The sequence below is a fragment of the Numenius arquata genome, chromosome 6, assembly GCF_964106895.1.
Source record: "Numenius arquata chromosome 6, bNumArq3.hap1.1, whole genome shotgun sequence".
Classification (NCBI taxonomy): Eukaryota; Metazoa; Chordata; class Aves; order Charadriiformes; family Scolopacidae; genus Numenius; species Numenius arquata.
Window position 1 is genome coordinate 22,147,094 of NC_133581.1, and position 27,472 is coordinate 22,174,565.

At 35.7% G+C, this 27,472-nt stretch overlaps 1 protein-coding gene across 1 annotated transcript in view; it reads right to left on the reverse strand.

Moving 5' to 3' along the window:
* Window positions 1-3,495: 3,495 nt before the first annotated feature.
* IRAG1 (inositol 1,4,5-triphosphate receptor associated 1) overlaps window positions 3,496-27,472 on the reverse strand; it is a 41,253-nt gene continuing 17,276 nt past the window's right edge. Inside the window, exons 8-20 of the mRNA XM_074148770.1 lie at window positions 26,207-26,794; window positions 23,835-23,913; window positions 20,897-21,017; window positions 18,372-18,402; window positions 17,137-17,277; window positions 14,147-14,278; window positions 13,249-13,390; window positions 12,533-12,582; window positions 10,547-10,654; window positions 9,418-9,485; window positions 6,354-6,473; window positions 5,001-5,132; window positions 3,496-3,736 (exon numbers count right to left, since the gene is read on the reverse strand). Of these exons, the coding sequence (XP_074004871.1) occupies window positions 3,496-3,736; window positions 5,001-5,132; window positions 6,354-6,473; window positions 9,418-9,485; window positions 10,547-10,654; window positions 12,533-12,582; window positions 13,249-13,390; window positions 14,147-14,278; window positions 17,137-17,277; window positions 18,372-18,402; window positions 20,897-21,017; window positions 23,835-23,913; window positions 26,207-26,794 (1,953 nt within the window). The remainder of the gene's footprint in view (window positions 3,737-5,000; window positions 5,133-6,353; window positions 6,474-9,417; window positions 9,486-10,546; window positions 10,655-12,532; window positions 12,583-13,248; window positions 13,391-14,146; window positions 14,279-17,136; window positions 17,278-18,371; window positions 18,403-20,896; window positions 21,018-23,834; window positions 23,914-26,206; window positions 26,795-27,472) is intronic.

The window sequence follows — 27,472 nt, forward strand, 5'->3', positions numbered from 1 at the left end:
TTCAAAACTCAAGTATGTGATACTATACAGTACAATACCAGCACACTTGTGCAAAATCTTACAATATTACAAATTTAAATATGATACACAAAAATAGTGCCCTTTTAAAATTCCTTTTACTAGAAACATCTGTGCTGTGCAGGAAAAACAATAAACGTGTCTCGTTAAAGCAGAAAAATAAATATTGCACCTCAAGAAAACTATTTCAGTGTTAATAGCATAAATAATAGATCTATTTCTTGTTATCTCATGTGATCTTTGAACACAGAAGTTGATTGTTTTTTCCAGATAAAGCAAAGTAACATCCAACAGATAAAATTACATTTAGAATAGTTTTTGAGCTCAATCTAGTTTCCTATTAAAAAAAAGGTGTCTTCATTAACTAACTGAAATATATAAGCAAAAATATTTAATGTGCTGTTAGGCATTGTGGTTCATTATTTTTCATGGACAGTTTGCTCAAAGTAGTTATAAAAAGAACAACAATTTTTTTTTTTTAAATAAACATTGTCTTCATCTTTTCATCCCCATTAAAATCTCTTGCCTCTTTAAGTCCATTCCCTACAACAATTAATAACTTTGTGGCTAAATTACACTTGCCTTAAACATGCAAGTAGTTCACTTCTATATCAGTATAACTACTTATGGAAATTCACCCTTGTGCACTAAGTCCACAAAAAGCCAGTGTACTGAATTTCAAGAGAGGATGGAGACCTCATTCACCCACTGACCAAAAAAAACTTAGCACATGCTTAACATTAAGCAGTTCAAGAGTCCTATTGATATTAATAACTTTCTACATGTACTTAAAATAAGGTGTTGGACCCACATGAGTGCAGACGTAAATAAGAGCGAATCAATTCAATGATAGGTATTGTTAATTAGTTCTCCTCAGTGCAGCCCAACATTTCCACAACTCCATAAGCAAATATGTGCCATAATTTTTGGCATAGAGGTTTCTGAATCTTCAGGACTATATACCTTCAATTTTTATTGCCTTATTAAGTTATTAATGTTATTTGTAAAGAATATTAAGTTAAAGAAGCTGATTTTAATGAACAAGTATTCGAAGAGCAACTGACAAGTTTCTTCAAATACTCAAAGTACATGAAATGTCACAGTAGTTCTTCATAGTCAGATATTCTAACTGAACCAAACAGATACCAAGTAATTTGCAAGAAACCTTCTTATGTCTTATTCTTTACCAATTACAATTTTAGACCAAATGACACTTTCCCACTATCCTTTTTGAACTTCCTTAAGCACACTACTCCTCAACTATATATACTTTAAAATAAAAATCAAACCTCCCAACAGCTTATAGACTTCCCGCCTCACCCCCCAAAAAAGTGGTAGTGGTCTGCTTTTTCTTTAAATTATTTTTAAAAATATTTTTATTTAATTTCTCCATATAAATGTCTCTTAAGAAACATGTGGCCAAAGATGTAATAAACAAAATTCACCAGCAGGATATTTGTTACTAGTGCCAGATAAGTGAATTAAATTTCTGACTGAGTTAGAAACCTGTTTTCTTTGATAGTTAGCTTGAGGTTCAGTGTTTACACCAAAAGAAAACAAGACAATACTAACTTCATCTGAACTGAAATTACAGTACTTTGTATCATACTTGTCCTTCCTGTTGGTAAACAGACCTGTTAATCAGTCAGAAAATGCCAGAAGAATGCAAGACACGAGTGCAATCAAGTGTCACACTAATTTTGATATTGTGGTTAGATTCAAGCATATAGCTATGAAAAGACAAACATAGTTCATCTTCAATCAGAAGTGATGTTCAGCAGCTACGTACGGTACGCCTCAAGTGACATGCATTTTGGTCTCAGCTTTAAGTGGTGTGGTTCTTTACAGATAATGGCTTCACCATTTTGAAATTGCTTGTCTAAAAATTTCAGGCTTTCGTGTTCACGGAATCACAGAATTGTCAGAGTTGGAAGGGACCTCTAGAGATCATCTAGTCCAACTCCCCTGCTGAAGCAGGATTGCCCAGAGCACATTACTCAGGACTGCATCAAGGCAGGTCCTGAAAATCTCCAGAGTAGGGGACTCCACAACCTCCCTGGGCAGCCTGTTCCAGTGCTCTGTCACCCTCACCGTAAAGAAGTTTCTCCTCATATTTAAATGGAACTATGTTCTAGCTTGTGCCCGTTGCCCCTCGTCCTATTGCTGGAAACCACTGAAGAGTCCAGCTCCATCGTCCTTCAACCCACCCTTTAGGTACTTGTAAACATAGATTCTTGTGTAAGAACTCACAACTCCTAAATAGGCAGAACTGCTAAAAAATCTGGGCAAAAGATTAATCTATTGTGTCCTGATAGCTCAGCTTCGAAAGCATATCAGAACAGTTACATACTTGGCACCAGATTCTGAAAAGGAACTACTAAAACCATTCAATGACGTCTTCAAAGACCTCACCGCTTTCATGTCCTGATTCATCTAGGCACTAGGAGGGTTTTGGCTGTGTGCAGAACTGTGTTCCTAGTCCAGATCTCAAAGGATATCTATTTCCAATATTAGCAGTAGGGCAGAGCACCTTTATACACAGGCTTGAAGACTTTTCAAGTCTTTTCTCTTTTCTTTTCTTTTTTTTTTTTTAAATAAAGAATTGAAGATTTCTTCCCACATCAAGACTGCTGTATTTTGGGCTTGGGCAACACATCTAATCTTCCAGACAACAACTACTCTTTGTTGTAACCAGTAGTGAGGCTGAGGGGCATACGCAAATTTCTTGCAAAGCATGTCCATTTGATATATCAGAAGTTCCCAGATTTATTTGACAACATCAACTGTGCCACCTAAACCTCATTTTAGTTTTTGGTGTGTATCCCATTTTAAAAAAAAGTGGTGGTCCCATTCTTAAACTATGTCATAAAACACATTTATGCATGTAATTAGTATTCCATTCAAGTAATTATACAGATAATTCCTCTTATAAGATTACTTTATCAGCAAGGCATTTGATCTGATAATATAATCCTAACTTTCCATAGAAGAACTTCAATTTCTACCCAATAATCATGAAAAAGGGAAATGAATTAGGCTCTTAAAACCCAAAGGACTTAAATGCCATTAGTACTTCAATGATCACCAATAAATTCAGGAAATGCAAAGTAAAGCACTAACTGTAAATGCAGGTTTTAAAATTTTCTTCAAAATCATAACAGAGATGTCAATGTCCTGTGCAAATCATTCTTTTAAATGTCTTGCTGGTTGCTGATTACTGCCACAACCTTATAATGATTCAATATGCCTTTATTTGTATCAGTCATTTACAATAAGAGGACAGACAGGATTATTTACCAGATTGTCATTTTGGCAAGGTATGTTCACAATGTATCCCCCAACCTGATGGTGTGGAGTAATTCACTTGTCTAACAGATCACATTTAACAATCATAAGGATGACTAAGCACTATCTTTAACAACTGTGTTCTAATACACGTACTTGCTTAGGTACCATAAATACATGGTTGTGCCTTTATTATTCAGTGCGTTGCTCATGTTGAAATCCTGAGTTCCACCAGGAAGATTGATGGGCAGCAGAACAGCTGGCCTTCCCTTCAGGTCCCTCTGATTTTTCATCACAGGAGTTGTATGAATGGTAGATTCCCAACACCACAGCAAAAATGATTATCGCAGCCACTACAAGCCATACCACATTCCAGTGTTTACACAGTTTGGGGTACAGTATATGTAAATAATTAATGATGACTTCAAGTCTGCTGTAAAATTAAAAGAAAACTGTTATCTATTAATCATATGCAAATTTATTATCTTAAACTCTTTAATTTGAAAAGCTTCATAGATGTATGGTGCACCACCTTTCTTCCAAATACAAACACCGTGTCAGAGAAGAATCAGACTGCTAAGTTCTTTTAAGAAGAGCTGTACACTCAGATATGGGTGATATTTGCAAGATGGCTAAAGACCATAAACTTGACTTCTATTTCTCCCTCCTGTCAACTGGCAAATCTCAGAGACTGATCTGATGTAAAATTCTGCATTTCTTCCTAAGAATTTCGTGACTAGTGAGATGGCTGCCCTTCTGAACATAGCTGAAATCTCAAATTAAAAGATGTTTACAACCATAATGGTTGTGGAATGGAAATGAATTCTTCTGGATCACATAAGGATTCTATCTTAGCTTGCGATGGGACATATTACTTGCTTTGGCCAGCATTCAATTCATCTCTAATGGAAAAGCCTCTTTGCCTTTAAAGTCCAGGAAATTGCAGGTATATTGAATTGGGTAGTAGAACCACCAAGGAGACGCAATAATTAACTCTAAGAAAAGCTGAAAATTTCAGAGAAGTTTTCCAGTTAGGCATTAAATGCTTCAGGCAAGACAATAAGCAGAGGATTAAAAACAGAATCCCCCTAGTACAGACAGAGCATTGGGTACAGATGAATGCAATAAACATGTAACTCTGCTGAAAGGCAGGAACTCCAGCACACTGCTGTTCTGCTGCATCTACACAGCTTCCAGAGAGAGTAGGTACCTGCCTGTCCCAGTCAGAGCAAGTCCAACATAGCTGAGGAGCTTTTCTTGACCTGCATTCACCTTGTAGATGTACTGAAAGACTCACCCGTGAGGATCCTTTGGGAATGATGTATGGCACAAATATGGGCATTAGATTCCTGAATTACAACTTTTATGAGACAATGTATGCCTATTGAGCCATACATTCTGGCATCTACAGAACTTTTGTGGAATACTTTTGATCTCAAATCATAACCAAACCCCATCAAGATGAAGCATCTTGATGTCAACATTCAATTTTAGTTGAAATATCAAAATAAAAAGTTTTGCATTTTCCAACTATGTTATCTTGGAATATGCCTTTCTGTGAAAATACTGTTATTTCAAATATGCTTCCCTAGACTGGAAGAAAACATGTGAAGATAATAGTATAAAACACCTGATTGGGTACCACAAATAGAAAAAATTAGTTCCTCTTGTATGGACATATTACACCACTGTCTCACCTGCTTTTCAGGGTTTTTATCTCATCTTCATTTTCACTTTCTTCATGTTCATCATGACTTTCTTTTGGTGTCTCTTCATCTTCTTCCTTCAGTTCCTGAAGTTCTTTGGTTTTCTTCAAGCCTTCCTGATAGCTTTAAGAGACAAAACACCTTTCGTAGTCTAGCATGCTATATAAGCCTGTTCCTATGTAACGAAATATTAGCTTTTTTGTTACATTCAATAAAACACAAGTAGCAGTGTTGCAGCACCCAGACAAGAGCAAAAACTAGCTAAAGACCATGCATATGACACACAGACAGCCACCCTTCTTTAATGGAGGATTTTATTAGCTCTGTTACCAAATCACAGAATCACAGAATTGTCATGGTTGGAAAGGACCTCTGAGATCACCGAGACCAACTGCACACACACAAAAATCCCCTACAATCTCGGCCACTAGAACATGCCACTAGAGCATGCCCTGAAGTGCACATCTACACGTTTCTTAAATAGCTTCAGGGATGGTGACTCCACCACCTCCCCGGGCAGGCTGTTCCGGTGCCTGACCACCCTCTCAGTAAAGTAATTCTCCCTAATACCTAATCTAAACCTCCCCTGCAGCAACTTCAGACCATTTCCTCTGGTCCTGTCATTATTCACTTGGGAGAGGAGGCCAACACCCACTTTATCATCTTGAATAAGAGATTACAGTCCTCAGCAGAGCACAACTTTTGACTATTGTAAAAGAGTTGGTAAGTATTTCTCTGTTAGTTATCAATCATTTTCAACATCCCTAGATATTTTATTTTCCTGGAGAACAAGTGCAAATACACGCTAAAGATGGCTTGTTGGATTCTGCAGGAAAGGATAAAAATTTTTGTCTCACTCTTCACACAGTACAATGTTCTTTGCCTGACATTCAGAAACAGATCCCAAAGCTGTTAATTGCCCTAAAACATGCTGTGTAAAGCACTTTGTGACACAAACGACATGAGTTTACTGCAAAAGAGGATACCTACTCTTTACTCATTTCCAGGTACACTTTTCAGAATAAACATTTTAGAATGTTGTTTTAGATTATCCTATCATGAAGCTGAAGACTATTGACATAAGAACACCCACTCATCTCTGAATGTCTGATATAACTGCTCTCCCACAGTTTGGCTAACACTAATGAAAGATGAAAGTGAACAGCTATGATGCAAATATGAAGCTCATTCACACTGTTTCCCAAATTGCTTCAATTACGACCATCTTCTAGGAGCTCCTATTGATTATGTCAATCATTTTACATTTAAAATTACATTATAAAAACATATGCCCTCATCTGGTAGTGCATATTTACAGATTTAATTCACATAAAATATTCCCACCCTTTGTTATATGCTTCCTCTTCTATCTTGGCTTTAGTTTCAGGATTGATTTCTTCCAACCCACTCTGCGTCAGCACAGAAGTAGAGGTTTCACAGTCAGGCTCTCCATTAGTCTTACCACTGTCAAGACAAAAGAAACAGACAAACAGAAAATAACAGCACTGAAATGTATTGCATTTGGAGTATACTACTGAACAAGAACAATCACACAAAATTTTGTGACTCCTGTTTTTTCTTCTTTAATGTACATCAGAGAAATAAAGTGTCTTACAAAAGAAAAAAACTAAACACTAAGCAAAATTTTAGTTTCAAAATGTTGTAATTAAAGAACAGTAATTAATCTGTTTCTAAGGTATTAAAACTTGTATTTTGTTTCTTCTTTAAAAGAGAAAAGAGCATTTGTTTCCTGGCTTTTCCATGGTGTTTATTTACAATTCTTTAAAATAATTCCCTCAACTTTCTAAAAATCATCTTAGAAATTGTAGCCTGCTTGATCAGAGAAACATAATAGGAATAATATCAAATATTAATTTAACAGAATGTTTTTCTTATTTGCCTTTTAGGTACTTCTTTCTGCTGAACTGATGCACAGGTAAAAAAATACAAACACATACATAGCTTTTGTCACTAAAATGTTTCTTAAGTACAAGTTTTTGACAATTAGTCTAAAGATAAGCCATTATATGTTGCTCTTTTTTCTGCAGTGCTCACCTGTCCCTATTTATTTAAGTCTGTGACAGAGACTTTTAAGCGATTCAGATACGACCTAGCAAGTCTAACAAAGTCAAGGTTTAATAAGCTCAACAGTGGATCCCATTTCAACTTCTAGAATCTAACCCTTTTTGTAGACCTTATTTTTCTGACACTAAAATCAATGGCAGAATAATTCATCCTGATTGACACCATCTGTAAGCAATGGATTTTCTCTCAAGAAGTCAAATTAACAGTAAACATTATTTTCACTTGGACTTTAAATACATCATGAATATAAGCTTGAAGTGCTTGAATATACAAAACTCTGCTGAACTGTGCAATTTTACACTACTCTGGTAGCTGTCCCATACATACATACTTACACTCAAACCTGAATTTCAAGTTCTACTTCTGTTACTTGATAACACAATTTGTTTTTTTAAGATCCAGTAAGAAATATTGATAAGGTGGGTTCCTTCCCCCGTCCGTATAGAACTGAATTTCTGTACAGTTTCAAAAGATGGTCTAAATCTTGCAGAGTTCTGGTGACTTGTAACAACTAACGCCATAGTCCACTATTTTTGTTTTCCCAATTGTTGCATATTTTCAGTCTTGGTTAAGCACAGAAGTAAAAAAAGACATAAGATAAATTTTGTCCTGTCTCAGCACTAAGTATATGTGGCATATATATAGATGTGGAACATCTATAATATGTGGAAATCAGTATTCTGTACTGATGTAAGTTCACACATTTCAAAGCTTTTAATTTGCTTGTTTAAAGCATCCTAACAAACTTGAATTTAAATTAGTATTGCAGAAATTTTATTGTGATATTGTAAACAGCCTAAACAATCAAAGTAGTAGTAATAGTAGTAGTAACAACAACGACAAAAATTAATGTGATGTTTCAGTAAGTTTTACTTCTGAAACATCAAGCAACTTCCTTAGAATGTGCAACATTTCCTGAAAGAGATAAGTATTTGGAAAGGTGCCTGACAATTTTTTATTGTGGCTTTCTAGGCTGATTATACATATGAATAGAGTATATACACACACGGGTTTGCAAATGCAACAGTACCTGCACCCATAATGGTAACTGCTTACAAGGACATTGTAGAACAGCTTGAATATGCCTTCTGTTCTCATTCCAGTCTCACATATGTTCATAGTGGAAGAGTGGTTGGAAAGCTGCCTGGCAGAAAAGGACCTGGGGGTCTTGGTCGACAGCTGGCTGAATATGAGCCAGCAGTGTGCCCAGGTGGCCAAGAAGGCCAACAGTGTCTTGGCCTGTATCAGGCACAGCGTGGTGAGTAGGACTAGGGAAGTGATCATCCCCCTGTAGTCAGCACTGGTGAGGCCCCACCTCAAGTACTGTGTCCAGTTTTGGGCCCCTCACTACGAAAAAGACATTGAGGTGCTGGAGTGGGTCCAGAGAAGGGCAACGATGCTGGTGAGGGGTCTGGAGAATAAGTCTTATGAGGAGAGGCTGAGGGAGCTGGGGTTGTTCAGCCTAGAGAAAAGGAGGCTGAGGGGAGACCTTATCACTCTCTACAACTACCTGAAAGGAGGTTGTAGAGAGGCAGGGGTCAGTCTCTTCTCCCAAGTCACAGGCGATGGGATAAGAGGAAACGGCCTCAAGTTGCACCAGAGGAGGTTTAGGATGGATATTGGGAAAAATTTTTACACTGAAAGGGTTATTAAGCATTGGAATGGGCTGCCCAGGGAAGTGGTTGAGGCACCATCCCTGAAGGTATTTAATAGATGGGTAGGCATAGTGCTTAGAGGGATGGTTTAGTGATGGGTTTTGTCAGTGTTAGGTTGATGGTTGGACTAGATGATCTGAAAGGTCTCTTCCAACCTAGGCAATTCTATGATTCTATATTGCTCATCTTTGTATTCTATTATTACAGAAGCTCTATTTTTCAAGAATGTTCATACCCGCGGTTGCTCATGGCGAACTTTAGATACAGCATTAATTTGTTCCAGGAAATATATTTTTTAAAAAGCCACATGCGTTGTATGTAATATACTTAGTTTTGTCCAGTTTTGAAGGCAGGCCTACTCAAATGTGTGAATGTATAGCAGAAGATTATATTCTGCTGCAGTTTTACATGATGAGTTCTAATGATCACAGCAGGCTTAATTTAATTCTGATACTGCTTGTAAACTCCTTGAATATGAAAAGAAAAAATATGATGGTGACACAGTAAAGTACAGTTACCGCATCGTGATACAACCTAAGCCAATATTGTGTCACTGATTTCAATGCCTTATGCCTTGATATAACTTCTGCCAGGAAAGATAGAAATTATATCATTTTCATTTCATAGCCGGATTTAATAGGTAATGAGATGAACTGGAGAAAACTCACTTTTCTAAAAGTGCTGGCAGAACAGGAGTAGATGTTAGATTGCTCTTTCCATTACTAGGTGATTCAGACTGTAAGGGAAAAACAGCAATAAATGTTACATCCATTAATTAATTTCAAATGAGTCTTCAGTAAAATGACAGTCAATGTATCTTTAATACAGAGCTTCCAAATTACTCCTACTAACCACAGTAAACAATGGACTTGCACATTAAGAAGAATTTTCTGCCACATTCCCTTCTACCCTGCTTATTTTTTCCAATAAAAGACTTTCTTCTTCATATATTAATCACTGAGCAGTAAAATTACTCTATTGCTTCTCTCCATATTATCTTAGGAAATGTATTTGTTACCTAAGCTTTCAATGGAAAATTTTAAACAAAAATTATAATAAATCATAGTAAATAAACACTTGGGTCCTGAAACAGTTGATTCTGAGGACACAATAACTAGATTGCACAAATAGATTTTTTTCTTAAAACTAAAATGGATTTAGCTTCTCAGCAATGCCCCTTATTTAAATAGCCCTACATTTTAAAGAGAAAACTGCATAATTTTCAGGTTATGTGCCATCTTAGCTCATCTCTGAACCATTGGTATGCCTTGCAGTTTTCCTCCAAAGCATTTATATAGATTTATTAGGTTCAGATTAGATTCTCATTATAAACAAAAAGTCAAGGCAAAGAGCTGATAGCTCCACTAATCTCAGATCATGACAGAACTTCTAAATTTGTACCACATACATTTCTGCATGTTAATTACATGCTTTTCTGTTTAGTGGACTTGGCAATGAAGAGAAGCAGTCCAATCATCTTCTATGGATTCTAGTTAAAATTTCTCTCCTACAGTGGACAACTAATTTTGCTACATCTTTCCAGTCTGTTGCCACAGATTAAAGACAAATTGCCTAAACTAATGCCTAACGGCTCTGAATCACCAGCTAGCTCTATTTGGCTCTGCATCCTAAGTGATTGTTTATAGAGGTAGATTCCAAAGGCATATGTCCCTTACACAAAAGTCAAAATAAATTAAACCAATGAAAAAGCTTACATTTTTTAGTAACTATGGCTTGGTCCAATGAAAAAGTGGTTTAGACAAAAAGCAGTATCTTTAAACTGTGGGGTTTACTTACCAGGGAAGGCATTGAAGGTATAGGTGAAGCTGTTGGTGACTGACCAGGAATGTTTAAGGAGTTAAATTTAGGAACAACAGCAACACTGACTCTCCTCCGAGGCATATTCTGTGACAAACAACATTTTTTTTCTATCATACAACAAGATATGCTGAAGAACAATTCTACAAGTTAATAGGTGTGGCAAAGACGTAGGTTATTGTTCCTTGGGGGAAAGGAGAGTTGGGAGCAAAATGGAGACGAATGGCTGTCAGGGCTGTAGTTTTCCCCAAAACTTCCTCTAGTACTGTCTGGCGTGGCAAGTGCTTAGTGTGAAATGAGGTGGTGTACTGGGGTGCTTCTCTTTTCCCTCCACACTGAAAGCCCAATAGTGTAAGACACAACAGATATGTTCTGAGCTGTTATTGTCAATTCTTATTAAAGGCTATTATCTTTGGTTAAACCAGACGTATATGATACTGGGTAAAGTGCCAGTGTCACAATGATTGGCAAATACATGAAATTCCTCTCTTGCTATGTACCCATTATGATATACTGTACTCGCTATGATATATTAATTATTTCTAAACCTACAAATTATAACTTACAGAAACAATAACTTCCATTCCCTCTGCAAAAGAACAGAGCCTTGTCTCCACCCTCAAGTACCTAGCATCATGTGACATTGCTAACATTTCCCAAAGACCATGGAAATTCTTTATATGACAAACACATGCTAGCTTTACACAATATATTCTAGCTCAAGTATAGATCGTGTAAGTTTTTGCTCTCATTAGGTAAGTAGCCAAATACTTCATCCTATGACATACATGTAGTGAAATCTACACCTCCAACTGAGTAAAAAATCCAGCACATACAGCACCTAACAGTTTCATCTTAATGCATATTCAAACACTTCTAAGATTCTGCTCTAGGTAACTTTACAGGAAAGTAGTTAAAGACAGATTTACTAAATATATAGAAGGAGTCATCTACTCTATGATCCTGGTTCTAGACAAAACCGACTATACCCATTCATTAATGACAGAGGTTTATCTAATGTCCCCCTGAAAAACTATATTGGAGAGTCTGCAGGTATATTAGGCAGCCCAGTCTAGTGTTTTGGATTTTTTCCCCCCGTTCTTTATTATTTGGACTTGTACTTTCCTTGTCAAATTTTATCTTTTTTTGGGACCTCTGTTTCACCTTATATAGTTCTCACTCTGAAATTCAGTCTTGCCCTCAGCATGCTATGTGCTCTAATTCTTTCCATCCAGCACTCAGGTGACAGGGATAAACTAAATCTAAAGAACTACCACCCAAGCAAATAAAAATATGAAAAGAATAATAGAAAGAATATAACGACTTTGACCATCAAATCTCATAATGGTTACACTGGTACTTGGCTGTCTCAAATCATTGGTTGTTTTAGGAAGTTTTGTAACAAACTTGATCTCCAACACTTGGAATTTTTGCAGAAATGGAACACTGGTCGTGTTAAAGTTATTAATTGGTCAAGTCAAAACAATCTGAGATAACCTCTTGCTCTGAATGCTTTGTCAAACCAAATAAGATACTTTGATGCGAACTGAAAAATGAGCCCCACTTAAAAATAACTGTTTACATCTAAGCTGCTCTGAATATGATATAATTTTTAAGATAATGAAAATGAATCATATAGTAAGTTTTGATTCAATGTTCAGCTTCCTCACTGAGAAACTAGAATAACGCACAGGACCTAAGCCATTCTCTGGACCACAGGTGTGTAGCCTGGAATACAATTATTCTTAAATAAATAGGTCCCTTTATAATTTATAGCTTCACAGTAAGCATTATCATTGCACAAAGTCATAATTAATCATGTATCCAAAGCTACAAAACACATGCACTAAATTACATGAGAATTTACCAGCACTATGCTTTGAACACATAAAAGTGAGTGTATGTAGATAAAGAAATTTCACTACATAAAATGTTCACTTCATTTTCTTTATATTGTAGAAATACCTTTCCAACAGTAAGAGACATGGATCTAGATGAACGAGGTACTCCATCCTCTGCATGAAAACAGTAGATAAAGAACAGTCTTAGACTATATGAGTATCTATAAATAATATTAATAAACCCCTTGCTTGTATTTCAAACTCAGACATAGTATATTCATACAAGGTCTGTAGTGACTGCGTATTATCTGTCATACAGTTTTGGTCTCAATTACAACCACAGAAGAAATTTGAAATAATTGCAAAAAATTGAACCATTACTATCTTTACTGAGATCATGCCAAAGCCCACTATTTGCCTCCATGTGTAAGTTTTTTGCAAAAGAAAATACTCATATTTCAGTTTCCAGCAAACTAGGAAAGGAAGGGTTTCAAAAAGAAAAAAATCTTTTTAATGATGAAATTTTGCATCATTTGTTACTTAGGAGGTACATGTGTTAAAACTCTGCAAGCTACACATATGTGCAAGAGGCCAACGAAAATGCCATTGGATCTCATCAGAATTTGGTAAATGATAGCAACTTTAAATTACTGCACTGTAGCATTAAGTATGGCTTATATTAAATATTTCAATTGTTATACCTATAAATTTTTGAAATCTACTCCTATAGATCAGAACTTCCTAAAGAGGTTTCATGATGTTTCACTTTTTATCATTAATAGCACCAACACCTCTCTGTATAGAGGCAAGACAAACCCTTAAATTTTTATTTTTTTTTACCAGATGCACCATAGCTTCTGCTAGAATTCTGATTGGCAAGTTTCTTGAACTCCATAAGTTCAGCATGATCCTTTTCATACGTTCTTTTCAGATTTTCCACATACTGCATCATTACCTCTGTTGCCTTTGACATACGCTTCTCCTAAGGAAGAAAAGAGAGGAATACTCAGATAATGTCCACACTTCTCAAACAAATCATTTGCCACTATGTGTATGTTCCCTGTCAGGGCTAAACTTGTTCTTACAGAAATATTGGAACCTCCATGACTGAAAATTCCTAAGCTAATTGGAACACAAATGCACATGCATTCATATACATCCACAGAATATAGTAATTTATTTTGTCATACATTTATACAGTCTGTCTGTGCGCCTTTCTTATTAGTTATGTGGTATATGTACATTTGTCTTCAAATCCTTCAAGGTCTTAGTCACTGGCATCAGTCTAGTTATTTTAATAGGAAGAAGCAGCAGTCTTGAACTGAGCAGGGGATTGCTGTGTTCTCATTTGTACTTGCTCTGTTATACACTTTACAATTGTCTGACTAAGCTATTGCCAAAGACAATTGACTGAACTAGATGAGCTTTTCGACCCAGAAAAGTTTTCTTATTAGTGCTGCACTGATTTTAAATGTTTCTTGTGATGCAGTTATAGTTCTGAATAATATATATGCTCCTATTATACAGATGTTGAATAGCTTAATGTGTAATCTCCTTCTGTTTAAATTCTATTTCCAGATTGAAATGGCGTCTTCTCTGACACTACAATGAATGCCTTTAATCTGTCAAAATGGCAAATAAAATTCAAAGGGCTAATATAACCTCGAGCTATGGCTGAAAAAGAGAAAGAGTGAACATACGCAGCCAGGATACGTGTTAGACACCAGTATGTTCTTACCTGGCGAACGGCTCCAACCATCTCAGCACGACTAGATAGTCTAGCCGCTAAACGCCGCAGAACGGCAATATCCTCCAATAGCTTCTGGTAAGCTTCTCTGTGTTCATAGTGATGCCATAAGTGAGCTGAAGACTAAAGTGAAAATGCATAGGGTTTATTATCATGTCTTGCCACTTTTAGTTCAGATGAAGAAGCCTGAGCCACAGAATTGGGGTAGAGAAGTCTAGGCAGATCTACACATGGACAAACTAGCCCCAGAGGAGAGCCATGACTACCACCAGAGATAACCTAGAGAGGGCTGCTTCTCTGTTTCAGAGTGGTGCTTCACTGCATAATGCAGGCACAGTTTTCAGGGAGTTAAAGAGGGCTAAGCACATTTGCAATACTTTTCCATTTGGACTTAATTATGAATCATGCCTCGCTACCTGGGAACTTTACAAATGCCAAGTTTATTTGAACTAGTACTTACAAATAATTGCCAAAACACAAAGAACGTTTTAATTCACTGGGCACAAGGTGTCAAGAAGGCCGTTTATGTTCTTTCAGTTCCATGATACTTCACTTATTTGGAAAATAAGATATTATGGTCTCAAGAATTCCAAACATAAAAGCGTAATAAAAATAATATAGCCTGTAAATCAAATGGCAATTGCAATTTCTTAACCATTTTTTGTCAATCAATACATACACTTATGCACTGGATTAATATCGTCACTTTTATAGCTCAGATTAATACTGGAAAGCATCAATACATATATCTTCCTTGGAATATATGCTTTTTACCAAAAGCAAGAGTGAATTTAGATGTTTTATTAGCCAAAGCCTTAGTGAACACCTCTTCACTGAATGAGTTTTCTGTTCACAGAGAAGTTTGATATGAGAAAACCCGATACAATTTAGTTCAGACTTACAGGCAGACTTTGTGATGCTGGATGATTCCTATATTCTGAAAATGCACCAGGATGCACCACTTTTAGCAATGAGGTTGTTTTAGTTAATTAATCACTATCTTGCCATTCACACAATTTTCCCTCTGACCAGCTGCATTGTGCCCTAGTTCTCTGCAACCCCGCACTTGTATTACTGCAAGTCAATGCATTGAAATGATGTATGAAAAGAATAATCTCTCTTCCTCCTCTTTTTCTTCCCCCTTCAAAAGAAGGGAGTGATGTGCAGTAACTTTGAGTAGGGTCATTTGAGCACCTGCGTTTGTAGTGCAAACCTTGGTGCAGAAACACAGATAAGAGACTGATGAATCTGGCACAATGACAACAATTGCAACAACAAAAAATTCTTAAACTTATTTATCTCTGAAGCTCGTGTGATAATAAATTGCGTATGACATTTGACTGCAAGACCCAAGAAGGCACAAAGGAATCTGTTTGAGAAAATCACACACAGAATTTCAGATTTACAGGTTTTTCTTGGCAACTGTAACTTGCTTATTTTCTTGAACAAATCTGAAGTTCGTATAAATCAGCTTTCTCTTGAAGTTGGGTTTTTGAATAAAACATCAATTATCACAAGATCAATAAAAAAAAATCATAAAGACTGGTAAAACTGTCATTGAGCCATATAACATGTGCCTCTTCTACAGAAATGAAGATAACCTCCCACTGAGATTGGAACAAGTCTACGTCTAATATGACATAGATTATACAGAAGCCATCACTTCATTTACTTGCTTGTTAGATTATTCCATTGTACAGAACAAAAGCTTTTATATGAATGGTAGTTTCCACTTTGTTACAAATTACATAAAAAAGCTTGTGAAAGCCAGACTGTAGCAAGTGAACTGCATAAAGCAGGAAAAAGCTGATCACATTTGTCCCATGCTGGCAACATGGTCTTTGGTGCCTAATTAAAAGAAAATACATGTCAAATCTAACAGACTTTTTTTTTTTCGGTTTTTAAGTGCCCTTATACACTAGTTGTAAAAATGTGTATCTATACTGAATATTATAATAAATAAAACCCTGAGATTTAATAGGTTGTTTCTGCTTACTCTTTGAACAGAGGGAAGACCAGCAAAACATTAAAAAAATTTTATTTTTCTTCAGGAACAATTAATCTGGAAATGCAGATTTGAAATTCCAGATTAAAAGATGCAAATACCACAATTTTTAATTAATTTTTAAATTCTGTCCTTTCTTACCTGATGATGTTCTTGATAAAGTAAATAGGAGAATCATAGGTTCTCCTAACTATTTCTCAAAAGTATGGCAACACTTCCATGTAATATGCAAATTGGGTCTACAACTATTTCCTTTAGCAGCATGGTATCTAAGCATCCCTTCCATTTTTGCACAAAAACATGTGCAGCACATAAATTGACACATCTCAGAGATATATTTGTCATTTCAGTTAGAAAATCCAGAGAAACTTGGCAAGAAGGACTGAAAACTTATGCTGATAAAAGAACGAGGGATGGCTGGAATGAAAGTGTATTCAGGCCCATAACCTGATCCTGAGATTGCATGTATTCCTTAAGTAATCCTCGCTGTTTCCTTTCCTACACTGCCTTCCTCTATCTGCAGTTAAGAGGTCTTTCGGGTCACAAATCTTGGGATTCAGGCTTCAGATCATTTCAGTATCTCAGCTAACTGGACACCTCAAATTTACTGCTAAAGAAGGTCTTGCCCAGGAGAGCATGGATCAGTGCTCAAATTGCAGTTCCAAATGCTCTTAGGTTTGTCACAGGTTTATTCCAAGAATTGAACAGTAAATTCATAGTATTTATTCGTGAAATCTGTTAGACTTAGGGCAACATCCTCTATGCATTTCCAGCAATGGTGGCCCACTCTGGCAGAAAATGCTCTCTCTTGTTTAGAGTGGTAGGCAGCTTTGGTAAGTAGCTCAAATGGCATAAAATTAACTTTTGGGGCTCAATTTACAATAGGTATAAGCAAATGTAGCCACACATATTTCCAATGTGTGTGCATTTTTGTGTACACTATAGATCAGAGAAAGCATTATTGTTGTTTTCTTACCGTAATGGCTGCTTTAAAGTTTTCCAGTTCCTTCTCAGCATTCTCTTCAGTAAGATTTCTCTCTCTCTCTGCTTGGTTAATTCTAGATTCCAAGGTATAACTATCATTTCTAAAGGCCAAGGAAAGTTGTACAAATACATTCTGTTTGGATTTAAAAAAGACATTTTTAAATAAGTGTGACAGTAATGTAAACTTCCAGTAACAACTTATGAATAATTTATGTGTTTAACAAACTTTGGTGCTTAAATAAGTATTGAAACAGAAAATTGAAAATATTTTTTAAATTAGATTGTCTCAAAAATCACTCCTCTCTACTTCCTCTAAAATATGAATAAAAATGTTGCTGCCTCTTTTCCTGAATGTTCTTCTGGGAGATCAGTAGAGCAGAGACATAATGAAGGAAGTAGCCTACCAGAAGTATCAGAATCACAATGGATCTGTTTTCTAGCTGGACTTCCTCCAAGGGTCCCCAAGGTTTTTAAACAGATAGTCGGTGCAGAGGAAATCCAGGGATGAGCTCACCATTAGCATTGTTTTACCTAAGGGATAAACACCTACCACTGAAGCCAGTAAAAGCTCAAGTGCTAACATTTTTATTCTCTTGCACCTTGCTTTTAAAGATTGTTTCTTTCTTTAACAGATGCATTATTTCTTAGGATTAATACTTCGCAGAGCACAGGCACCAACAGTTCCATTAGATTGGAGCTATGTAAATAAAAATCTTTTTCTTCACTGGTATGTAAAAAAAAAAAAGAAACAAAGCCAGCAAGCTAAAGAGCAACCTAAAAAAAATTGGCTTGAGCTGAAAAAGTAAAAATGATGTAAACTAACTGCAAGATATCATCAAAAACTGTCCCAAATCTCCTATTGGCCAATACAAAAATGTAATTTAACTCATTTAGTTTCTGGTCTCATTTAATCTCAATTTTTTTCACGACTTTAAGTGTATTATAATTATTTCCAAAACGAGTGTGTTTTTTATTACAAAGAGAGCGCAAACAAGTGTTTTGCTTATTTCTACTCTAAACCTTTTTACAGTATATATTGCCTGGGACAATAGCCCATATTTCATAAATTTGTTATTTTGGTTGAGCTCAATATGCTTTTTTTCTGAGAAATATTTTTGGACATCCCTCCCCCCACATTGCCTGGTTCTAATAACCACCCTTAGACTTACAGTAACCAATTGAAATAGAAGCATATGTCAAAAAAAATGAGTTTAAGAACATACTTACCTCAACTTCTTTTTCAGTAAGTGGAGGAGAGCTAAAAATAAAAGCAAAAAAGTCATATTTTAATTAGTTTTGCCTCTAAAAACAACGCTCTTGTAATATTTAGTCAAAAAGAACAACAAAAGACATCCCTTAAATATTTTATCATTTCTTTTCATGAAACTAGCGTTTAATTAATTCAATTGTACTCATTATGACTAAACCCTATGGGTTTTTTTTAAAGCACGAGCATAGTATTGCCTGAGTACTGGCAAAAACATACCAAAGTTTCTGGCTATCTGCACTATATTGTGACAAACTGCAAGTACAAGAGCAAGACAGAAGGTACCCTTTTGGAGTTGCGAATGACAATATGCTATTCTTTGGATTATTATCTTTACTCCATTTCCTTCTGTTAACAGTTGAAACCTCATGATGAAGATCACAGATAACCACAGATGGCCAGAATTCAAACCCCAGCTCACTGTATATTAAAATATCCTGTTTTGCCTGCTAACTTTGTTAGAACTTCGCTAACAATGATTCTGACCTTGATTCTGACACTGACATAATACATGTTAGAGTTTTAAGAGTTTTCCACCACAGGAATGATTACTGACTAAATAAAAACTAGAAAAAGTTACCAAAATGCAGTTTCATAGACTACTATAAAAGAAACGAGATAGACAACATTATATTGCAAGTTCTCACTTAAAGGCAGTCATCCCATGTGTTTGAATTTACAGGTTCTTGTTCCCTGTAATTGTTCCAAAACATCAGAGACCTATTCAGTTTTATGCAAGTGAACAGAGATGAGAAACGTCCAAAAGAAACGGCAGGTGTATACACAAATTCTAGTGGATGCCAGTGATAGGAGTTGTTGACGGTATCATGCACTGTGCAGACATGACACTTACAGAAAATGCAAATATTATTGTAATATTCATTGCACCATTAATCTCAAATTTAGAAATCAATGCATCTGGCATCAATGAGCAGCAGATTTTTCTTGTTGGGTAGAATAATACTTAGGGTAGTGACTAGAAGAAGGGAGGCCAGTATGTCCCCTGTGTTGGAAAATGATTTTGTGCCTAAAGTATTAGTATTCATATTGCTTATTGTTATTCTAGGAGGAAGCCTCCTAGAGGAGGAGTCCTTCTTGAGGGAAGTTCAAGCATCCTTATGTGTTACATAACACAGCACAGAGTGATAAAATTTGCGTTTTTCCTTTGGCTGGGAATGTTCTGAGAAATTTATAGTAAGAATGAAAAGTTACGTGTGTATTCATTCAATAGATTAAGCCAACTGATTAAAGAATATCATCTGAAAAACAGAAGGTCTCTATATTATCTGATCCTCAAAGCCAGTTCAACATTTACCTATTTTGTACTTAGCTATGAAATTACTTTTCAGTATTTGATTACAATCAAGTAATGGTCTCTTAAAACTTCTTCACCTCATGCATTCACTTATATAAAATCTTGTATATAACCATTCCTTCACGATAAATGTTAAATATTCATTTCACCTGCACAGAGAATACTTACTGACTGCTTCAAATGATTGAAGGCCTCTGATATTTATAGTATAAAAACACATGGGTGAATTTAGGAATAGTTTTGGCAAAATATGTTTGGAATTGTTTTAATGCCTAATAAACATTTTTGTTATGGTTTTATTTATCTCAAAGAAAAGGCTTATGCAAAAATACGGAAGAAGCTTAGCTTTATTCTAATGCAATACAAAATAAAATATGCTCAGTGTCTAAAGTTACCAGTGGTGCACGGTATGCAAGGCATGTGGTGATAAATGCTTCTTTTGAGCTTTCTTCCCTATATTTCTTGGACCAGAGCAAAATATTTTCTGAAATTATGGACTTTTGTATCACTTTAAACATAAACCTCCCCCCAAAAAGGAGAATTCCACTTAAATTCTGTCAGAAAATGTTAAGTTTGGATAGTAGTAAACTCAAATCAAAATGAAAATAAGTATTTCTAAAGGTATGGACAAACACCTGGCAGGGAGTCTATTATGATTTCACTTCAGAAGAGTGTGGACCAGAGGATTCCCTTGCTATAGTTACACTGCATTGTGCAGCAATAGCACTAGTTTCAGATGATCTCTTGTGTGGTGCTACTCTACACATCTGTAACATGCAGATAGACTTTTACTGTTGGAAAACATTATCTGGCCTGATTATTTTTCTAGGGGAAAGAAATTCTAACATTTTCAACACAAATTTGTATCTGCAGCAGCAATCCTGAAAACCAGGAGTGGACAGACTGGTAGAGAAATGTACTTGTAGCATGCAAGTTAGGTTTCAGACTTTTTATGTAGAAGTTAAAATCTAATTTTAAAAGTTGGCCAGTTACTTGAAGTTGGTGCACTCCCCAGAATTTTTCAGAAAAATCTGTTGCACATTTTAAGATGCAGCAATTTGTCTACCAGTATGGATCCCCTATGAGTGGAATTCCATAAAGGGAGTTCACTGGAAACCATTAGTGGGGCCTTCCCCCAATTATGTCTTTCTACTTCTAATGAGCTTTTACCTTCCTGGAAGTGATTTGTGCACTCGTAGTTTTCGCAGCAATACATCAGGAATGCTGGGCATGACATCAGAGCTATTCTTTGCCTCTTCCTCTTCAGTGGGGGAGGGGAGAGGTGAAGGGCCTAAAGATATTTTCAGATAAAAAACTTTTACGTTATTTAAAAGTCATGCATCAACTATTAATAGCATCTCCAGAGCCAAATAGGACATTTTAATCTAACTGTGTCCTTTTTAATGTCAATGAGGATTTCACCCCAGTTCTACTGGGAGCAAAAGTGAACAACAAGAAAAGGCCCATCCCTTCATGCAGAACGTTAGTTCTTTTATTGCACATGGGGATACATCACTCATGCCCCCTTTACCACTAAAGTAAAGATCCTGTCTTCCTTTTGAGCAATGGCAATAAAAGTACAATTGTAATCTTTTATGTAGAAAGACTGAAGTAATATGCACTCTGACAGTCTCTAATGCACTGAAAAACAATTGTTGCATTAGTATTTTTCCTAGAATTCAAACTGAATCCAAATTAATTACCGGAACTTCTAAGCTACCATTTTGCATTTGTGCTTTACCAGTACAGTTATGCCATTTCTGGAATATTTTAGCTTAGATTTTGTAATAGAGAACTGTTATCTTGTAAGGCTTTAAATGCTACCTGCCAAGATGAAGCTTAATATAATGTACTGTACTACAGATTTTGTGCACCATTTATAGTGATGAATCTAATACATGTACTTGTTTGCACTGCATGTTCATTGAAACAGGACATAAAGGGTATAATTGCATTTTCTACTTCTGTCACTTTCAAAAGGACCAAGATATGGCTCAAACTTTTTTTTACAAAATTCACATTACTTAACTTTTTTATTTTCATTTTATTTAATTTCATATATAACAGTTCACTATTTCCTTCTATCTTACCAGAATTTAATGAAGGACTCTCCTATAGGAAAGTCAGGTTCCCCAGTCTGAATCTCAGACTTGGGAAAATATATGTACAGCTCTCCTGTTCATCTGGCGTAACAGAAAGATTCTTAGACTTGCAAAAAAATAGTGTGAAAAAGCTCATATTTTGTAAATGTGGAGAACATTAACATGAAAGACAGAAAAGAATGGGAGATTCTATCTAGCTACATTTTAGTTCTGTGCTAAGAACAGTCATTTGTGTCCCCATAAAAATCCAGCCTGACATCACAATGTCTCCAGATCTAATATATCCCACTTATCTAAACTTCTGTAGATGCAAAGTTGTGTTTACTAAGATAATCACAATAACTTGGCATTGATAGCAAAACATGATGGAGCCAGTATATTTGATTCATAACAGTAATAATTAAGTAGCTGGCTATTTCCTATTGTTTAAGCAAAATTACTACTCCAGTTAAAAAGGACAGGGTGGCTTTTATGACAATGTAAGGAAGTCTCCCTAACAAATGAACTAAGGATTTGACCCCTCACTTGTTTTGCCCACTGAGGACAAGGAGCTGACCCTTAATATTTTGGCTGTCATTTAGTTAAGTCAGTAGACTTCAAAAAGCTTGTGGTGCTCATGAGATCTTGATTGAAAAGCTGGATAAAATCATGCCTAGTTTGTCATAATGTTTTCCTCAAAAGTTTCAAATCTGCCAAAATTATTTAACAGGTTGGTAAAATGGCAAGTGTTTTACACTTTCAAACAGAGCCTGCTAAATAATTTCTGGGAAAAGATATATTAGCAGAGTGACAGGAGCAATATTACCATATCTAAGAATCCAAAGATATAGTCACTAAATACAGAAAGCGGACAAGAAATCTCTTTTAATCTTGTTTCATTCAGACTGAAGATGAGTCTGTTTCCAGAGATAACATGTAAAGTAATACCTCAGACATCGCTCTGTGTGACAGAAGCTTTAAGGCCTTATGAAACAGTTCCAAAGCAAATTTATGAATTAGCTAAATGAACAGCTTTAGAAAAAATGGAAAGTATCTTTGGATCAAATCTTGGACAATCAGTTTTAGCTCCTTTCATATTAACCATCTCCATTTCAGTTAATGATGTGGCTTTAAAAGCACTCTGAACAAGTTCTGACTTAACTACTTCCAAATAAATACATGGTTTTGGTTTAAATGTTTTCAATTGATTGTTCAGTACTACTGCTATTTAATTCTTCCACTTGTTGAATTGTCCTCAGGATTATATTTTTGCTCTTTATTTCCATTCTGAATCTTTTTAAATGCAGCCTACAGGCATCAAATCTCATTTGCTTGTGTTGGAAAGAATGGAAAAAATATTTGGTGCCAGATTTCCATTTCTTCATTTATGTAGAGTGTTAAGCCTTTTTCTTATGAAAAATCATACAAATTGAGCTTAAAAAAACCCCACTTATTGCAAGGCACATTTTTCTAATCCTTCAATCACATTTATGTCTCTTCTCTGGCCTTACTTTTACCTATCCACATTGACGTAGAGCTGTGGACCAGAAGTGAACATGCCATTCCAATATTTGCCACACATACACTAAAATAAAAAAGCAGGAATAAAGCATTCCATCTCTTATTTATACTTTCAAGGATCAAATTCACCTTTACGGCCACAATATCTTGCAGAGGTCACACCCATTCAATCCATTACTGCTGAAACGTTCTTTCAGAAAGTCACTGAAACTTGAGACAGTCCCTCCATGTGTTAAGTACAAGCTAGACTCTGTTCCAGGTATGTATCTTTTCATTTGGTTGTAATAATACCTACAGTATCTTTTTGGCTCAGATCATCAAGAAAGTCAGATACTTCCATTAATAGCCTCTCTCATTCATCATTTAGTACCCTCCTCCATGACTGCTTCATTACGACTACTATTGCAATTGAAGAAAAAGATGTTTTTTCCCCCCTCGATACTAGTCAATTATAAAAATCAGTGTATAAAAAACAAACACTCTTTCCAGCTTTTATGATACTGCACCTTTCTCCTGCTCAGCCGCTTCACTAAGTTCAGGAAGTTTAAGTCCAACTAAATTTTGATTTCTCATCAAAATATGCTCCTGTTAAGAAAAACAGTAACATTTCTAAGTAAATTAAGTAGAAATTTCAATTTCAATATCCCTGCCATGTGAATACTAAATATAACATTTACTTTAGTTAATAATCATAATGGAGATACTTAAGTTATAGTCAGATGCTACGTTGCATGGAAACATGTACATTCACACACACGTTCTTGAATATTATACATTTCAAAGTTCATACATGCCTTATTTAGAAGAATTCCAGGTCATGCAAACAGAGATTTGCAACATGCGTCCCTTACTCAAGTAAAAAAATTGAGTTGTGGTAAATGAAGGTTTTAGTAAATGAAAGCAAAAAAAGCAATTTTGGATATAGCCATAGTATTAAGTGAGTATCCCAGAAAGAAGAGAAATTTCAGAAAATCAGATATATGAGAACTTTGCCACTTTGAATTATTCATTAGAATTTATTCACACTGAAGCTTAGTACGCTACAGATGCAAGTTAATACTTTACTGTTACCATACTCTGCCTCTACTCCTTACAGGTAGGGAAGAATGTACCCTCAAGGATTAAATCTTGTTTTCTTATTTCTGCTTCTATCATCTCATCATTTCCTACTTTCATATTCTCAAATATGTTTAAAATTCATAAAAACCTGCTTTTGTTTATAAGTAGACAACTCCCAATGGAGACAGAATTAAAATCTCACCTAACTGGAATTATATATCATGTTGTATTAATTTTCTGATTCTAACCACTATTTTTGCTTAAAGGTTTCTAGGACTTTCAAAATTGTATGGCTCAAGTGTCTCTATAAATCAACACTTCCAGTACACATATGCTAAGAATATGTGTTATATAAAGAGGAAAAGATGAATACTAAGCTGCCATTCCTAAGCAATACAATGGGAATAAATTAACAAAAGTGCAGCATTTGAGGTCCCCACCTGTCAGCCCTGTGTTCACCTTAAAACATTAACAGTCAAAGAAAATATTCTTATTAGGCTGTTAAGGAAAATAACTACTGCTATTTCCTTTTTTTCTTTTAAATGTAATTTTTGCTATGCACACGTGGTAGTTGCTTTATGATGGTGGTTTATCATTTCATGACATTTCTGCTTTTTTCAATACACTTGTCAATTTTTAGGTCTTAATTCTTAATTTTTACCAATCATTTAGACAATTATTTAACAATGGATTAGTTTGTAGATCTCGTAGTCCAAGCCTGTCCTTCAAGAAGCTGACATATTTGCACCATGTTAGAATTAGGAACTGTAAGTCTGGCCATCCTCTACCTGCCCTTGCTCTCAGAGACACACAGTTTTAAAGCTCTGGACACTTTCAGACATTTTCTAAGAATGTTCAATAAGCAAAAAAACATACCAAAACAATTTCCTGTCCCCTGAGATCTTGCAAATGTAATGTTATTGCAAAGGCTAGTATTCTTGAATGACAGGACTACTGTCCTTAGAAGGGAGAATACCAACCAATACAGGACTCAAAAACACTCAGCTGAACAAAGTAAAAGTGATTTTTAAATCCAAAGAACGTTCACAAATAGTATATGGCTTTTAAGTCCTTAAACAAGAGCATAGCAACTGTCTCCAAACTTCAGTTAAAGATTTCTGTTTGTACACAAGTCTCAGCCCACTCATACAGAAATCAGTCAATTAGTCAATATATTGTGAGAGCCTGTGGATCTGAGGACAATTCTGAAGGTGCAGAAGCAGCATAGCACAGAGAGGCAAAGGAAGTAAAAGAGCATAAGTGACCCTTTTAAAAGAGAATGTTGTTACATCCTGAGGAAGGAAAGATTCTTCAGATCTAAAATTCTCTTTAGAAATCAAAATAGATCATTTTACTTCCAAGAACGTTTTACAAATGACATGATTGGTAATCAACTGCTTCCTATTTATAGATCATGTAAACGATGCAAAAAATGAGATATATTGTGTTTTAGACTCACCTTTCTGACACAATGAAAGCAATTAGTACTTCCTTGACACCCATAATACAATTTTTTCTGGGGTCAAAACCTGCATGTGCAAGAGGATATGCACAAGCATATGTGCACACTGAAGAAGACCATAGTGCAGTTGATGCATATTTAAAGAGAACTAAGAGCAATTCCATAGAATTTAGTTACAGGATACAATTTATTAAAGTTGTAAAGGAAAAACATGATACTGTATTGATTTTCCTGAAACAGTTTCCCATTATATTACTGTGTTTCTTGCAATGATAAAAATAATGCTAAGCAAGTTGAAAGTTTAGTAAGATATGAAAATAACTTTAAAACAGGATACAACTGATGACTAGGACTCACCTCTCTGAGCTTTGTCAATTTCTGCATTCGAACGGGTTGAACTTGGATTTGAAGGTCCTTGAATGCTTTTAATTGATTGCTGGATTTATTACCAACAAGAAAGCTTTTATCTTCCTCGGATGGTAAAGGTATTTTATCTTTCTGTCCAGGCTCCAAGCTGTCCCATGATACAGCCCGCAGTAGAGGAGGACGCAGCCCACACAGTTTAAATTCTGGTTTACATGAAACTTTATGGTCCCTCATTTCTGGAACAGGAATTTTTAGCTTTGAGTCTATATTTCCTATTCCTGGTCCTGGTAGATGGGTTCTTAATGGAACATCATTTTCTTTTGCTTTCTTGAGGAATGATTTTCCAAGTGCATTTTCACAAACATTCATGCTAGTGTTAAGAGACATTCTGCCACCTTCACCCCCTGAAGGGGAGCATTTAGGTAAAGTATCCATATGTTTACGTGGATCAAAGTTTTCTTTTTGTTCTGTGAGCTTCTCTTTGGAGTTTTCAAAACCAGCAGAACGAGGAACCAACCTTCCCTGAGAAATCTTTCTTTGATCATTCTGCCTTCGATCAATTAATCCTTTTGCAGCATTCTGAAAGTAGAGGAATACACATAAAACAGAGAAAGAAGAGCAGATTTCTCTTTTCTGCCCAAGAACAGATTTTCATTGTAAAAAGCCATTTCCTTTTCAGTGACATTTGCTTTTAAGCATGTGCTGTTGACAAGAGAAATAATTTTTAAAAGGCACTTGAAAGAACACTGAATTGGGAATCTCTGAAGTTTTGAGATAACCTCCTACCATTCCAGAGTCTGTTACAGCAATCCTCATATAGCCAATTTTCTCATCATCTTAATGTAAGGTTTGTCTGAGTACATGCCTTTAACCCTATATCTTATAGCAATATTACTTTCCTTTGGTCATTTTCCCTCACCTCCCAGGGGAAAAAAACATGGGCTGCACACAAAGTTAAAGCACATATTGCAATTTCTCTCTTCTTACTTTGTGTGCAGTACTATAGATTATAATTTGGCTGACATCTCTACAGCAGAACTGGCAAAAGAATGTGTGCCTATATCTTGGGTACTTTGGTACAGAATCTGTATTTTATCTAAGGGCACTTGTGTCAGCAACTAAAGGCAACCAACATACAATCTAACTGTGGGCTCTGCCTTAGATATGTTGCTACTCCTCTCCTTTATAGTTACTGCTCTAAAATTCTGCAGCCATACGTTTTTTGTGAGTATTGCCTAATCCACTCACAGCACAATC